At 40.7% G+C, this 15,928-nt stretch overlaps 1 protein-coding gene across 4 annotated transcripts; it reads right to left on the reverse strand.

Moving 5' to 3' along the window:
* Window positions 1–136: 136 nt before the first annotated feature.
* On the reverse strand, window positions 137–14,753 carry pbrm1l (polybromo 1, like). 4 transcript variants are annotated; one of them, XM_034139533.1, is made up of 30 exons: window positions 14,636–14,753; window positions 14,159–14,335; window positions 13,617–13,714; window positions 13,293–13,440; window positions 13,036–13,173; window positions 12,749–12,865; window positions 12,592–12,660; window positions 12,396–12,494; window positions 12,226–12,311; window positions 12,053–12,135; window positions 11,748–11,964; window positions 11,026–11,167; window positions 10,784–10,869; window positions 10,336–10,624; window positions 10,150–10,255; window positions 8,803–9,442; window positions 7,922–8,139; window positions 7,628–7,819; window positions 5,947–6,104; window positions 5,610–5,852; window positions 4,789–4,934; window positions 4,029–4,186; window positions 3,395–3,578; window positions 3,069–3,297; window positions 2,774–2,972; window positions 2,541–2,696; window positions 1,606–1,767; window positions 1,227–1,291; window positions 803–1,016; window positions 137–557 (listed from the first exon to the last, which is right to left on the reverse strand). In XM_034139533.1, the coding sequence occupies exons 2-30, from the start codon at window positions 14,300–14,302 to the stop codon at window positions 397–399; spliced, it is 4,947 nt and encodes a 1,648-aa protein (XP_033995424.1). In that variant the 5' UTR covers window positions 14,303–14,335; window positions 14,636–14,753; the 3' UTR covers window positions 137–396. The 4 variants fall into 4 exon arrangements, with proteins under 4 accessions (XP_033995424.1, XP_033995425.1, XP_033995423.1 ...); XM_034139534.1 differs by having other exon boundaries at window positions 3,096–3,297; window positions 10,345–10,624; window positions 12,053–12,144; XM_034139532.1 differs by having other exon boundaries at window positions 10,345–10,624; window positions 12,053–12,144.
* Between the last annotated feature and the right edge of the window lie 1,175 nt (window positions 14,754–15,928).

The following is a 15,928-nucleotide window of genomic DNA, read 5'->3' on the forward strand; positions in this document are numbered from 1 at the left end:
AGGATTTACTGGACAGTGAGCACGATTGAGCAGTGAAGGTGAATAACGTTTTACATTTTAACATAAGTGCAAACTGATAAGCTCAAAACACAAAGTATCGCTTGTTGGGGACATAAAAAGAAACATCAACACAGTATTTACAGTGTGTTCTGAATTTTATTTTGGTAGTATCAGAAAGACAAAAGAACACTGGTTTTGCAGCACAATTAATCCAGTAAGGTAAAAAAGGAAATGCACACACAAATAACTATCAAGCTCATTATATTAGCTAATAAATATAAAATTGATCATGATTCACTATAAAATATTGCTTCTAAGGTCTATGATCCTTCTTAAACTCTATAGCCTGAGGGAAAGAGCAGTGAGTGAGCTGATTATAGTGGTTGGTCCTACAGGTTACAGGTTGTACGCCTGTATATTCAGAGAGTCTCGCAACATCAAGTCACGCAGGCGCCACAGAGCATCCGCCATGGTGGTGTGGGCTCCTTTGCTCTTCAGCCAGTGAGCTGGCAGCCGGCTCTCCTGCTCTTTGGTCAGATGAGCATCACGTCTTTGAGCTGTGCCGGAAACACAGGGTTATTTGATGAAAGTACTTATTTAACAGGCACATTATTTTCACTTGTGAGTCGAATGATATCTCTCAATATGTTTAGCACACGAAAACAAGAGGTATGAACAAATCTAATCAGATCATCTGGGGGGAATCGTAGTATTATATAAAGTTTCAGTATTATCAACATTTATCCACAAAAACACTTCTACGCACACACATCAAATGAAAAGACGACTTAAGAAACACCACCTCTCAGTGTTTGATCCCACTTGCTGACGGAGTTGGACTCTGCATTTAAGCCCTCGATGTACTTCAGGTAGGCCTCTGAGTGGAGCACCCTCTGGGTCTTTGGTGGTGGGGCCACAAACATGGGAGTGGTGGGCTGCAGGTGTGAGGGCTGGCCCAGCTGGCCCTGTCCGGGATACGGTGGAGGAGCCTGCGGTCCTGGGCTGAACATCCCGGGCTAAATGTGACAATGCAAAGGTACTTTAAAGTATGTTCACAAAATGCTGAATATTGAATCCTAAAAATAACATGGCAATGACAATAAATCACACAATACAAATCTTACTCCATTTCGTAACATCCATCAATGAAAAGTGGCAGCATGACCGAAACTCATATGAAGTTGAAAAGTATAGAACTTTGTAGTATTTTCTGGACTTGGGCTCACCTGTTGCATAAAGTTTCCTTGAGAAGGACTTCCTGCCATGCCATTCATACCAGCACCCATCATACCTGTTAAAGGACAATTGTTAGTGTGTTTGCATTTAGTGACTGTGTAACTTAGTAGACAGGCAACCCTGTTTTACAGTGACAAGTGAAGATGTTAGTTTTTGAATATCTGTTTGATGTTAGTGGCTAGGCTACATACATACATTATATCTGTAAATGTGTATGGATCCTGTATGCATTTGGTGTGACATGTGATTGTTTGAGAGGAGAGAGCTCTGACTGCTCAGTGACAGATGGCCGCCGGTGCAGCCTGTGGACCAGGTAAACCCTCCAGCAGGAGAGACACGACTGGATGTGACTAGGACAGTGACCCTTACCCTGATGAGGCATGCCAGGGTACCCAGGCATACCTTGCTGGAGATGGTGGAGAGGCAGGAAGGGCCCCCCTGCATGGTGAGGTGGCATTGTGGCCACACTCAACAAGCCCTCATGGGGGCCCTGCATGGGCATGTAATGTTGGCCGTAAGCTGTCATCATGCCTTGGGGAAGAGGGCAAGGAGAGGACAACAACATATCCATGCATAAGTGACATGCAACTGATTCTATAATAACATGCACTACTACTGCCAACAGTGGCCCCTTTCACACATGCACCTTTAGCCATAAAAGCTCTGGCAGTTTTAATTGTTTGTTTAGCGCTAGTTGGAATTTGACTAATGTGTAACAACAACTCTAGTGGGAACAGGAAACAACCATATCCCTGTGTAAAGCTTTCAAGTTGTGACAATGTTCTCGAACGATTTCATTTGTTTGATAGAAATGAAAAATCTAAAATCAATCATCTAGGTGAACATTTAAAGGGCTATTTCTGTGGTGTGGCAACTCTTTTTTAACCAACTGACAAAAAAGGAGACTTGAAACTTACGTTTTCTGTATAAGAGGCCAACAAAAACCACTGCCTCATACAAATAACCAGAGCTGAAGATGGTTACGGTTCATTGTGTGAAAGGGGCAGACAATATGAATGGGTCCAAGAATGTTAGCAGGCAAAACAAGCATGAATGTTAAATGAAATAAAAAAGTATATATTTTAAATCATGCAGTCAAATGTCATGCGCTTTCAGATATGAAGCTAATGATAAATAAAAAAGAACATAAAACAATGTGAAACGGCAGCAAAAGAAGGATGCAGTTTTAGGGATAAATAGGCCTCAAATGGTTAGAAAATTAAAGATTACGGTTTTTAACGGTCCAGCCTTATTTCCCTGTTGCCTTGTTGTCAAACACTCGTGCTTTCTCTGAGAGGGGTTACCTGACACAGGTGTCATGGTCTGGTTTATCATTCCCATTGTGCTAGGCGAAGGCACCACCCCCATCAGTGCTCCTACAGGGGTACCTGCTCTAGGGGACGCTTGCTTCGGGTGGGGTCTCTCCCGCTCCTGTTGATCCACGATTTTGGCTGCACGTTCTGAAATAAAAACAATTCCTGTTTTAACTTCAGTTCACTTTAGAGAACTTTCTCACACACAAGTTGCTTCTTCTCACCTTCATAGTCCACTTTCTTGGTAGACTCGAGGTTCCTCCACTCGGTGCCCACGAGGCGACTCAGCTCCCCGAAGGAGAAGTCTGGGTGTCGAGCTTTGATGACCGCTCGCATTTCACTGCTGAACAAGATGTAGCCACTCATGTTGATCTTCCTTTTGGCCCCTTCCTTCTTGGATAAGCCCTTCACCTTGGGAGTAGTCTTCAGGGGAAAAAAATACGTTGTTGACGTTGTTGACATTAAAAAGCAGACGGGTTTATTTAAACTTTTAAGAGAATTGGGATATAAGATTCTCACTTCTTGGGTTAAGGTCTTTGAAGGTACCTGAGACGGAGTGTAATTAATGGAGTCCATATCGCTGGTAACAGGGGTTTGCATCTGAGGCATCGAAGGCGTCCGTGGAGCGTCCAATTCGTCCTCCATGTCTTCGATATCATCGTCCTCTACATCTGCCAGTTTGACCTCAAGCTCGCTGATCTTCTTGTCCAATAAGGGAGATGCTTCCTTCTGTGGCACCATCAATTTCCTGCGTCAGATACCAAGCACAAAAGAAAACAAACACGGAAATCAGACTGGGCAGGAAACTTCTTTGAATAGAAACAGTGCTCTGCTGACGGACCAACCTGAAATAGAAGACCTCGTCCTCCACCACTTTGGAAGAGTAGGAGAAGCGTTTCAGACCCTTGAACTTTTTCATCTGCTTCTCCGTGTCGATGTAGCGGCTCTCGCACAGCAGCACATCCTCCTCTGGAACCTCGGTAGGTCTGCAGGACAGGAAGTCCTTAAAGGAGGACACCATACATTTGCCTGGAGAGAAGAGGGGACAAATAAACTTGTATGTTAATAAAAATGTGAAAACTAGAGTCAGAAGTCAGGAGTAATGGGAGGTCAATTTATAAAAAAAGCAAGGTGAATATAAACAATTTGTTTTGTATGCGTGACATTAAACAGGGTTGCTTAAGGAAAAACAAATGCTGAATATACATGGCGTTAATGTGCAACTCCTTTGGTTAATGATTTTGAATAAATTGAATTCCCAACATTTTGAGATGTATTAATTTCACGCCAGAAAACGATTAATCATTTCCATCTTCTTTTGTCTTAGCAAGATATTGAATTATTGATTGAAGACATGTTTATAGCAATTAAGGCCTTATTATTATTAGACTCATGAATTCCCAAAGACGTTTTAGAACCCTGCAGGAACCCTGATGAAGGCTCACTGAGATGTGTGAATTGATGATGATAAAGCAGTACCTATGACACAGCTGATGGGCAAGGTCTCCTCCAGATGGCTCAGAAACACTTCTCTCTTGTAGAACATCTTTGTAGGTTCGTGCTCCGTTTCTTCAGGATGGATGAAGATGGGTCCGAAGAAGAAGGTAGATCCGCTCTTCGCCCACAGCTTCTCTATCCTGCAGCGCAGTAAAGAGAGACATGTAAACAGCAGTAGGGCTGTGCAATTAATCATATTTTAATCGCAATTACGATTTTGGCCTGCCACAATTACGAAAACAACATAATCGGAAAAAACGATTATTTTGCTTTGCTAGGTTGTGACTGCACTGCAACATATTTGATCTCATTTATTTGTATTTATCATATTTATATATGTTTAGTAGCTTGTTGAAGTGCGCTCCAAAATATTTGTTGATCTTGTTTATTGGTATTTATTATTTTGATATTATTTATTTAAATGTAGATATAAATGTATCATTTATTATATTTATTGGTTTTTCAGTTGAATTATACGTTCAGGGTAATCAACAGTTAAACAGATACTGTTCAAATTATTATTTGTATTTTTTTCAAAGTTCAATAAATTGATGTTTTCAAAGTCAATGAATAATCGTATTTAATAATCGTGATGTCAATAATTGACCATAATAATCGTGATTATGATTTTTGCCATAATCGCACAGCCCTAAACAGTAGCCAATAACTCAATAATAATCATTTAGCGACCATGTCACATCAATTTGAATCAGTGGTAAAAAAAAAATGTATTTTCACCAACCTGGCAACCCGGGGCTTTGACAGACCATGTGACTGGATGTAAACGCAGTCTCCCACTTTAAACCACATGTTGTTGTGGCGTTGCTGTTCATAGTGCTGACAGCCGGGCTCTGCTCCACTCATCTCCATAATGACCTCTTCTCTGTCCTGAGCGAATAGACAAGGACACACAGAGGACTCAGGTGTTTATTCATATAGTGACAAACAAACTTTCATTCTGAGAACTAACAACTCCTCTGCTACCCCAGCCCATGTCAGGACATGCCTGCTACCACGCTGTGAGCTAATGAATCCCCTGAAGTGGACTAGCCGACCGGGCTCTCGCTAGGAGACGATGTCCCCTGCAAGGTGGCAGCCTGTTGCAGCAGCTTCCTGTGTCTTATTCATTTTTTTTAAATTACATTTTGGAATATTTATTTCTAGTCTTTACATTTTGAATGTACAATACGATGTCTTTTTAGGCTGATGCAATGCAAACATTTCCCATATTGGGATCAATTAAGTACTTCTTATCTTACTGCAGATTTAATTGGATTTTCCATTTAGAACTAGAGTAGACTAAAGGGCTTGTGTCCTGTTTGGGGATGCCTAAGGTCGCTCAATACTCAAGTCTGGTATTCTCTCAATTTGTGTACCTATAATTTGGATAACAGAGGATTACAAGTAGTTGAGAGGAACATTAACCTTTTTAGAGCAAATGTTCCTGTTAAAGACACAAGTGAAGTAATACATCTTATCTTAATGTCATAAAGGGATAAATAAAAATCAACAAAGTGTATATATTGCCATGTCCTAACCCTAGAGAATGAAGTTTCCCCTCACCTTGTCAATAAAACCTCCACTGCCTGCATATGAAATTGTCAGTTTGTCCTGGTCAGGCTTGGCAAACATGGACGCAACGCGGACAACCGGCAGCGGCACCTCACGAGGAACCAGCTTCAGAGTGCTGGGAGGCACGGCCCATATCTTGATCTTTTTGAACGACTTGTTCCTGGCAGCGTAACGGGACTCGCAGATGTACACGTCCTCGGCTCTAAAGCACTCAGGTTGCATCTTGAAATAATCCTAAAGATGACAGAAACAGAGTTGTGGTTAGTGGAACAGATTTGTGTGTAAACCAAAAACTACTTTCCGTTTGTTATTCTGTAGAGGGTCTTACCTTCACAAACAGGACAACGCATTTGCCCAGAACCTTACTGATGGACACTTTGTTGTAGTAGTCGCTCTTGAAGACTTCCTTCTCCAGAAACTTGCGAGCTGCCACGTGAAAGGTTTCACTTGGCCTGTAGAACCAGCAGCCATGGAGCCACTTCCCACCTTTACATACAAAAGCATTAACAATTAATCAATTCAAGACAGATTACATTTTTCAAAACATTTGAGACACATTAAAGTTCCCCTATTATACTGTATTTCATCGATATATTATAGGTCTCAGTTATATACAAAACATGTCTCTGAAGTGTTTGGCTCCAAATACCAAACAGATCATTGTAGCATCCCATAATCCCCTCTGTTTCAGCCCTGTTTCAAAAGTGCTGATTCTGTGTCTGTTACTTTAGATGAAAATAAGGAGCCACTCCCCACGCCCTCTGAGAGAGATTTGGTTAAAAAGAACACAATGGTGCTCTAGGAGGGGATTCAGGTGATAAGGTGGGCGGGTGTTACTTTGGTTGGTAATTGGCTAATGGTTACACAACCCAAAAAAATATTATGACATCATAAAGTGGCCAAAATCTGATCAGCTCATTTTCACAGGTTTTTATATAAATGGATCAGGACAAAAAGTGAGGGAATCTTTTTTCCTGAAACTTTCAGAATCTCTTTACACAGAGGGGACACATGTTTATGTATACAAGACATGAAAAAGTGGATTTTGCTTAATAGGTGACCTTTAAGTAAAAAAAAATTAAAAACATCTACTAAAAAGTTAGTTTAGTGTTCTTTCCAATAACAATTTACCTATTAATTGACTTGACTTTTAATAAACATATTAAGAAAGTATCAAATACCATTAAATTCAACTTGCAAAATGTTAAACAAATTAGACCTTTCTTAACTGTCAATGCTGCAAAGTCATACCTCCACTGTATGATTCTATCCCACATTGAATACTGTTTGACAAACTGGTCGTTTGCTTGTGCCACAAACCTGAAACCCATACAACAGCTGTACAAGAGAGCTATCAAGGTGTTTGACAGAAAGCCAAATTCATACCTTAGGGGAATTCATCCACAAAAAGCACACTGGACGCTGACCTAGGTCAGAAACCAGAGGAGACTGTGAAGTCCACCGCAGACGGACCACTTTTGGACAAAATGTACTTTCCATTAAAGGCAGCTCATTCTGGAATAGCCTCCCAACTGAGATACAGGATTGTCCCACTCTCAATAGTTTCAAAGGTCAACTCAAAGAATGGATGAGAAACAAACAGACGTGCAATCACCGCTAAATGCACTTTAACACAGGGGTATCTCCTCTTGCACTTTAGGTAGCTCTTGTATCTTCTCTTGCACTTTATATGTCGTAGCTGCTATATTGTACTGCCATGTCATAAATACTTGTATATGCTGCTCTTGCTCTTTTGCACTTTTTGCATATCATGTATTTTGTTTTTGCTATGTTTGTAAAATGTAATTTTCTTAAATGTTTTATGTGAGGGACTGCGGATGGAAATGAGCTCAAAGCTAAATCTGGCCCCTTTACGCTTGACACATTTTTAATGTTTTAAGTGTTCATCACAGTGCATTGTCCCTGCCAAATAAACGATAAAAATAATTTTGACTTGGGTGTGTGATAATAAGATAAATAGCTGTTTATGAGTTAGTAACTGATGTTACCTGCTTTATCCTCCCACATTAGTTCGATACAGACGATGTGCGGCTTGAGTTTGGGCTCAGACGGCTCCACATAGACGAAGTCCCCGACATGGTAGGTGCTGTTTTCAAAGCTGCAGTTCTGAATGTATACGCGCTCCGTCTCAGACTCCGACTGCCACTTCTCTCCTGGCAGGTCCTTGGCTTTTTCACCCTCTTTGAATAAGAAATATAGAATTATTTCAAATGAATAGCACATTAACATTTGACCATATTCCTCAACCCTGTGTATTGTGCCTGATGTTCACAAACACACACCTTTGTTTTCCTCCTCCTCCTCTTCCTTCAGCTTGTCTTCCTCCATCTCTTTGGGGACCTTCTCCCTCTTTTCCTGCTCCACGTCGCTGTGCAGGTGCTTTGAGGTGTAGTTTAGAGAAGTGGAGAGCAGGATCTCTCCGTTCTTGCATAGCTCATCCCTGATCTTAATGAAAAACTGTTGAAGTTCCACTGCATCCTCAAAAATCTCAGAGTCGGTCCTGCAAATGCATAAAAGATATTACTTAAACAGTTTTGAACACTTTGGCTTTCAATGGAGATTATCGCTCTGTTATGTGAAGCACCAGTTTTTCAGCAAGAATGTGTTACAGTACACTAAAAATAAGATACTTGGGCATAATTAAATATTTAAAAGATGGCAATTAGACATCATATCATTTAAATGTAAAGAAAAAAACAAATCTGAAGGGCTCTTAAGAGTTATTTGTAAGCATATGGACAGAAATGGCAAAAATATACAAGCGAGGATTTCAGTAGTTGATGCAATCTTATTGTTGACTTGTATTGTTTTATTTTAATTGAGTTTAACCTTGTAATAAGGACTATAGGAGTCCTGTAAGAACAGAATAACTACAAAAGAGTATTGCAGTTAATCATGAATGGATAAAAGAAATCTAAAAAAGCATCTTTAAATGTTTCTTTTGTTTCTACATTGTACGATAGCTGCCCACTCCTCCTAGTACTAGACTCCTAGCACTAGGAGTCTAGTACTAGACTCCTGGCACTAGGATGGGTTAAATGCAGATAACAAATGTCACTGTGTGCTCTGCATGTGTGACCATTAAAGAGGGTTTCATCCCTCCGAATATTATTATTATTATTATTATTATAAGCCCATACACTTTAGTTAAACTCCAATATACCTGTGTAGCCTCCTTGCTTTCTCGAGCACTTCGAACATGTGTTCCTGAAAGACGTCCAGCCTCCTGTAGCGGCCTCGGTCCACGTTCATCCTGATGACATCAAAGTTAAGCGGTGGTTTCTCGGGGGCTGCTGGATCCACAGCGGGGATCTCAGCCAGAGAGTCACTGTAGCATCGGCCCTCTTCGTCCTGGTGGCCCATCACGGACACAAACAGGTTCCGGATCAGCTCTCGCACCAGAGGACCCACCGCAGCGGGCACCGAGTCCTCGCCCCCCTCCTGTTGTTTGCGTGTCTCCAGCAGCACCCGGTGCAGCACCAGAGCATCGCGGTAGATCAGAGACTCCGGCTCGTTGTAAATGCAGGCATTGTTGAACATGAGGGAAAAGTCCTCCACCAAGGCCTCTGTGTCTTGGTAACGGCCGCCCGTCATATGGCTTCGCAGGCGCTCCATATCGATGGGTCTCTTGATGGTAGCATAGTAGTCAGGCAACTCGGCACGAGATGGCAGGCGCAGGAAGATTGTGCTCAGACGGCGGCCTCTGCGGTCGGTGAAGTTGCGCACGGCGTCATAGAGCTCATTTAACCTCTGCTGGAGAGGGGTGAGGTATTTGGACTTCTTTGGAGAAACACCACTTTTTCCTAGAGAACAAAAGATACCCTCAAAATTAGACAGAATTGTATATCAGAATCAGAATACCTTTATTAGTCCCACAGAGGGGACATTGACTTGTATCCAAAAAGAAATAGAAACAGTGCCACCAAAAGCAACATGAGGACATGCAACATTTCTGTAATGCACTCTCAGCTAGCCAATAGCTTCAACGTTTTATTGTGTTGGGTGTATGGTACATTTTGATGGGATTAGTTTGTTAACTGTGTTGGATTAGCTATCACTGATAACTTGAATAATATCCTGCTTATATTCTGTATTGTGTTAACAGAAAAGTGGCCCTTCAATAGTGTTTTTATTTGTCAGACAGTTTATAGATTTGTTATCTTCACGGTCATCTGTATTTCTTCTTACTCTCCAACGCTGGTTTATTTCTATTTTGGAGATGTTTCTATTTTAGAATTGTTTATTTCTACTCTTTTAATTTGTTGTTATGTGCAATGCCTTGTTTTGTTTAATGCTGCGGCAACAAAAACATTTCCCAAATTGGGATTAATAAAGTACATCTTGTCTTAATTGAGTTGTTTCAGACGTCGGCAGTTCAATTTTATACCAAAGTAAATGACTAAAATCCTATGGTTGTCTTGAATGTTAGGAAATGTGATATAGACTTGGTAAAGCGTATCAGATTTTAAGTGAATGAGATAAAACAAGTGAAAATGATGATCAAACGTACTCAGTTTCAGTTTGGGAGATCCCACATCTTCTTCTTCTGGCAGAGGTCCCAACTCTTTACGCTTGTCCTTCAGTATCTTCTCCAGAATATCAGCATCATTGTAAACCTACACCAAAGATCTGTATGATCAGTAAAAATGAACTACATGCCAGAATTGTTTTGAATTCAGGAATAGCAAAGATTTACACTGTCTACCTGAGACCCTTCCTCATTGTAATGCCGGGCATTTCGGAACATCAACTTCATTTCTTCCATGAGAGCTTCCTCTGTGGCATAGCGCTCACTGCGGACGTGATGCTCGATGGTCTTCATGTCCATGGGTTCCAGGATGACTTTATAGTAGTCAGGGTAGTCCTTCTTGGATGGTTTGACCATGAACAGATCACAGAGACGGCGATTGGTTCCCACCTCCCGAGCCTCAGTCACTGCAGCATACAGGGCTTTCATTCGGTTCTTTTTCACATTTTTCTTGTGGCTTAAAAAGAATCAAAGCGGGATATAGATCAGCTTGGATGGTAACAAAGTCCGAAAAAACAAAGCTTCAGGAGTGGTGTGTTTTTTTATTGTTAGCAAGCAACTGAAATGGATGTTAAATTCGAAACATACATCTGAAAGGAGAGTAAAACCTGCATACCTCTTTCTCTTGACGCTCCCTGCATCAGATGACAGAATGCTGTCTCCGTCCTCATCGTCTCTCCTCAGGAGTTCCCTCTTTTTTGCCTATACCAAGAGACAAGTCATCAGACAGACTCAGAGGACAATCAGTGGGCTATTTCTGCCAGAGTGCCTGTTTCTTATTATAGTGAATTCAATTCATTCAACTAGAATGAAAATATCCTCCAGCATGCCTTGAAAGAAAACAGCAGACATCCTTACCTGCAAGATCTGCTGAAGCCTAAAGGCCCGTTTGTAAATGCTGGAGTTCGGCATGTTGTAGCGCTTTGCATTCTCAAACATCAGATTGAGGTCAGTCTCCATCTGATCCACATTTTCATACTCGAGGTTCTTCATCTTTGCTCTAAAAAAATGGATTACAATTATTATTAAGGACTGGATGTTTCTCTTTAAAACGGTCAATTGTTGGATAAAGGTGCATTTACCCCGCCACTAGTGTTATTAAAAATATCAACTAACAAACAAACACTATTACTAACTTTTTAACAAACACAATTCCACTGCTAAACATTATATACCTGGCTAAAATACACATTTTTAAAACTCAATCAAGGAGTAATCTTAAATTTGAGGTGTTTGAAGAGTAGATTAAAAATACAATTTATTTTTGGAAAAAATGATTGCCACAAAAAATCAAAGGGTGGCTCAACACGCCATTAAATAATTTGCTCTAACGAAGAGTGGGATTAAAGGAACAATAAATATGCTTGCCATGTTGTGTTTTTGGTGGTATTTGGTTGTCAACCTATTTTTGTTTGTGAAATGTTGAAGTGGTCCTACTGACTGTATCTTTATTTCTTCTGTTTTAGTTTTTGTCTGAGGTGGGAATGTCATTTCCTATATGTTATTGTTTGGTCCATGTTTGTGTCTTTAGCCTGTACAAAAAAAACAAACATGATATCCACTGAAGGATCCCTCCTTACCGGATCTGCGTCAGAGCGATGGGCTGTTTGATCTGCGTGAAGTAGTCGGGATACTCCCTGCGAGAGGGAAGGTGCTGGAAAGGTTCAGAGAAGACTTGGCCCTGGCTGTTCCTGGCCCCCCTCACAGCTTCATACAGCTGGAAGATCGGGTTGCTCATCTCCATACTAGAACTCTGACTCTCAGCCTCTGACTCTCCCTCGTCGTAGCACACAGACCCTGCAAACATGTACATTTTCATTACATGACGTCCTAGTTTTCCAAACACAAGGAAGGTTTCTCTGCCGCCTGAAGCGCTAATACATACCAGAGAGCATGGGGTCGTCCTCACTCTCTGAGCCGTAGTTAAGAGCTACGCTGACGCCTGAAAGTCGATCCCCCTGGCCCGACCTGCGATTCCTTACAAGACACATCACATACAGTCATTTGTATTTGAGAAAAAATGTATGAACAAGGAACATTGAAATCGTTGATTAATACCTGATGCGAACACTGGATTTAGTCGGCTCTGCGTGTTCAAGATCAGTCTTCCGCTGGATGAAGACTTTCTTTATGGTATTAGCATCCTATACAGTACGAAACAAATATTAATTATCACATTTGGGATGTTAAATTCTATATTTAAAAATAAAATGTAAGAAAGAGTTTACCTTAAAAACCTGAGATCCTGGTTCATTGTACATTTTGGCATTTTTGGCCATCAGGTCGACGTCCTTGGCCATGGCATTGATACTTTTATAGTATCCAATCTATGAAAATAATATGAATTAGTGCTGTTTATAATAAAACATAACAATTTTCTGATATCTGTGATTGTTTTTTAGGATTAATGTAATCATTCAGTACCTGTATCCTTTGAGTGATGGATCTCAGATCTATTGGCTCCTTTATGACGGCATAGTAGTCGGGGTAATGCTACAAAAGACAGACAGGCCTATAAATATCAAATATATTACAATCTCAGGGGCATCATTTGAAGTCCAAAGAGTCTTTCAGGACTCACCACTTTGGCAGGCAGTTTCTGGAACAGTTCACTGACCATACGCCCCGAGGGATCAGGGTGGGTCACTATAGCCTCCAAGAGCTGCTCCAACACTTCCTTCAAATTGCCAGTTGGAGTCTAAAAGACAAAAGTGCATTAAATTAGTTATTTGGTCCTTGTTATAGAAAAACAAGTAACATTGACCATACATGTTTTCTTTGTTATTGATGTTAAACACCAAAATAAGGTAATAAAGAAAGTTGTACAAGCAAGCAAACCTAATACATCAATTGAGGGAAACCAATTACCTCTTCCTCCGTTGACATTCCTGGAGTATCCATCATTTCATCACCATCTTCATCATCCTCATTTTGCAGAAAATCATTCCTTGTTTGCAAGTATACCTCCCACAACTTGCTTGCAGACTGATACTCCTCAGTGTCACGCTGAATTGTTGAAGAAAATAAACATAGCTTTGATGCTGGAAATATGACTTAACAGAATAACTGTCCTATTACACACTTATTACAGTGATAGAAAAACTGTTTTTGTACTGTCATTATACCTTGTAGAATGATTTTGCATTGTTGAACATGAGCCTGAAATCTCCAGTAAGCTGCTCCACATCATTATAGTCTTCAGACTTCAGTTTAGCTTGAATTTTTGTCATATCCATCGGCTGGGACACCGCTTCATAATAATCAGGCTGATTCCTGAAAAAGAACAAGGGGGGACAGGCATCACTGTAATCTCCTTATGTCTGAGACCCACCCACTATTCAGACTGTCAAATCTCAATGTAACATGCAGGTGTATGATGGTTGGTATCCCTGTTATCGGCAAGGGATGTTATTGACAGGTCCTCCCACATTTTTAAAACATTAGCATACCTTCTCTTTGGTACCCTTAGGAAAACGTCACAAAGTTGCCTCCCTCGGTCATCCTTGTAATCCCTGACAGCATTGAAGAGCTCATGGCATACAGCAATCTGGGGGGCGGGGGGGGGGGGGGACAAGCAATCAAAAAACCCAAAATTCAGATTCAGAATACTTTATTTTCCATTACATTTGAATTGTGTCTTTGGCACTGGTAAAGAAGATACAAATCAAACTCACCATACACAGAACAACACACACAAAGAGGGAAACTGTATCTTAAAGTGACTAAGTAGCAATCTTAACAAAAGTGCATGGTGGTTTATTCTTCCACTGGCTTGGGTCCATTAAAATATCGGTTAGGTTAACATTAAATAATGTACTAAACATGTAATTAATGTTTACTAATACACCTATATGAAATAAGAGACGCTTGCGCCATATGTTTTTGATCATACTAGGCTTAATATAGTATTTGGCCATAAATGGGTAAAAATCGATTAAAAAAAATATGAAAACTTAATGCAGAAATATTGTGGTAAATCCAGTGCAGCTACCGTATCTACAGGAGCAGCATTGGAGGTGTGTCTTCTCTTCCTGCCGCTTCCAGGCGTGGAGGAGGAGGTCTCGTCCAGGTCGCCCCCTCCACTGACGCTGCTGGAGGGAGAGGTGGCTCTCCTCCTCTTGGAGCTGGCTGACATCGCTGGCTGTTTAATAACAGACTAGCCCACTAGCTACCAAAATAGATAAAAGTTATTACGGATTTGGCCCGATAGACATTCATTTAGTTTAAATAAAATACATAAGTCCTTTATATCGCTTTTTACAACAGGTACACTGTTGTAAACAGAGAGAACTCAGTCGGTTAGCGTTAGCAGCTCTTCATGAGACAAAGCGGCTGTTAGCATGTTAGCTTTACTTGCCGCTTTCCTCACAACACAGCCACGCTAAATATTTTACAGTTACCAGAAAAAAAAACGCGTGCAAGCATGTTCAATTTAACACATTAATTGACCCCCAAAAGCAAATCTTACCCAAAAATACCCAAAATCCCCGTAGATCCCTGAGCAGAAGAAATGTGTAACGGCTAGCTTGCTAGCTAGTGTTGTTTGAAAACTTCTGTCCGGAAGTTGAGGTTGTATTGTGTTTGTGTGGAGAGGAGAGCGCCTCCTGAAGCAGTGCTGCCCCCTCAGGGGGGGAGAAGTACTGCAACCAACATTATGGACCATTCAATTGATGATTGATCCACACAAACGAACAGGGCCTGACCAATTTGCTTTCATGCCTGTTTTTATTTAGTGGGAATGCTGTTAACAGCACTCCAACTATCTGTTCTTCTACGCACGAAATTCTTTATTCTTATTATTCCACCCGTTATTTTGCTGGTCTTCTTGTCTTCTGGTCGGGAATCGATTGCTATTACTTTTCTTATTCACAACTTTCATAATTCCCGAGATATATCCCATAATTCATCACATTTTTAACCTTTGAAGTCAATGGAGAAAATCTTCAGACTTGAACAATCTTCATGCGACTTCAACTGCTAACTGTTCCTTCAAGATTTCCTACACTCTAGCTGTGACATCACGCACTCTAGTTAAAGGTAGGGTAGGTAAGTTTGAGAAACCGGCTCGAGATACACTTTTTGTTATATTCCATGGAATGCTCTTAACATCCCGATAGCAATAAATATCTTAAGTGCTTTGACAAAAAATCCATAAAAAAATGTCATCTGTGGAAGCCGTAATACTGTAAAAAGTACGACCAATCATTTTAGCCGGCCCGGCTAAAATAACTGGATGGCCTACCTGCCTGTCAGTCTTCCATCTGTGCACAAACTTATCTCGTGCCCTCATTGGTCATGTGCGCGTTCGTGTGTGTTGGAGGAGGGGCTCTATAAGGAAGTGGCAGATTTTCTCCGGTTGTGTATTTTCGAATTCTTGCGATCTCGAGCCGGTTTCTCAAACTTACCTACCCCACCTTTAAATAAAGGTGTTTTCTGTGAAATCTGCATTTGGGTGCTGCCTGCTTCGCTCAACCCTGACAAGTTCAAAAGTTTGCAGTTCAAATATTCTGCTGCTTTTCCAAGCCTTTTTACTTTCTTTTCTTCTCTCATCACACATTCAAGCCCCCAGTGTTCATGTATCATTTCAATCTAAATTCTTCACTATCTTCTTACACATTACATTTCAGCATAGCAATTCAGCATCAGCTTTTCAGCATAAAGCTTTCCCACTAGCAATTTCTTCAGGAATTGCATTCTCTAGTTTATTCTGTTATTTCTTTTTTTATCCTCAACTGCCTAAGATATTGTTTGTGCATATTAA

The sequence above is a fragment of the Trematomus bernacchii genome, unplaced genomic scaffold (assembly GCF_902827165.1).
Source record: "Trematomus bernacchii unplaced genomic scaffold, fTreBer1.1, whole genome shotgun sequence".
NCBI classification, from domain to species: Eukaryota; Metazoa; Chordata; class Actinopteri; order Perciformes; family Nototheniidae; genus Trematomus; species Trematomus bernacchii.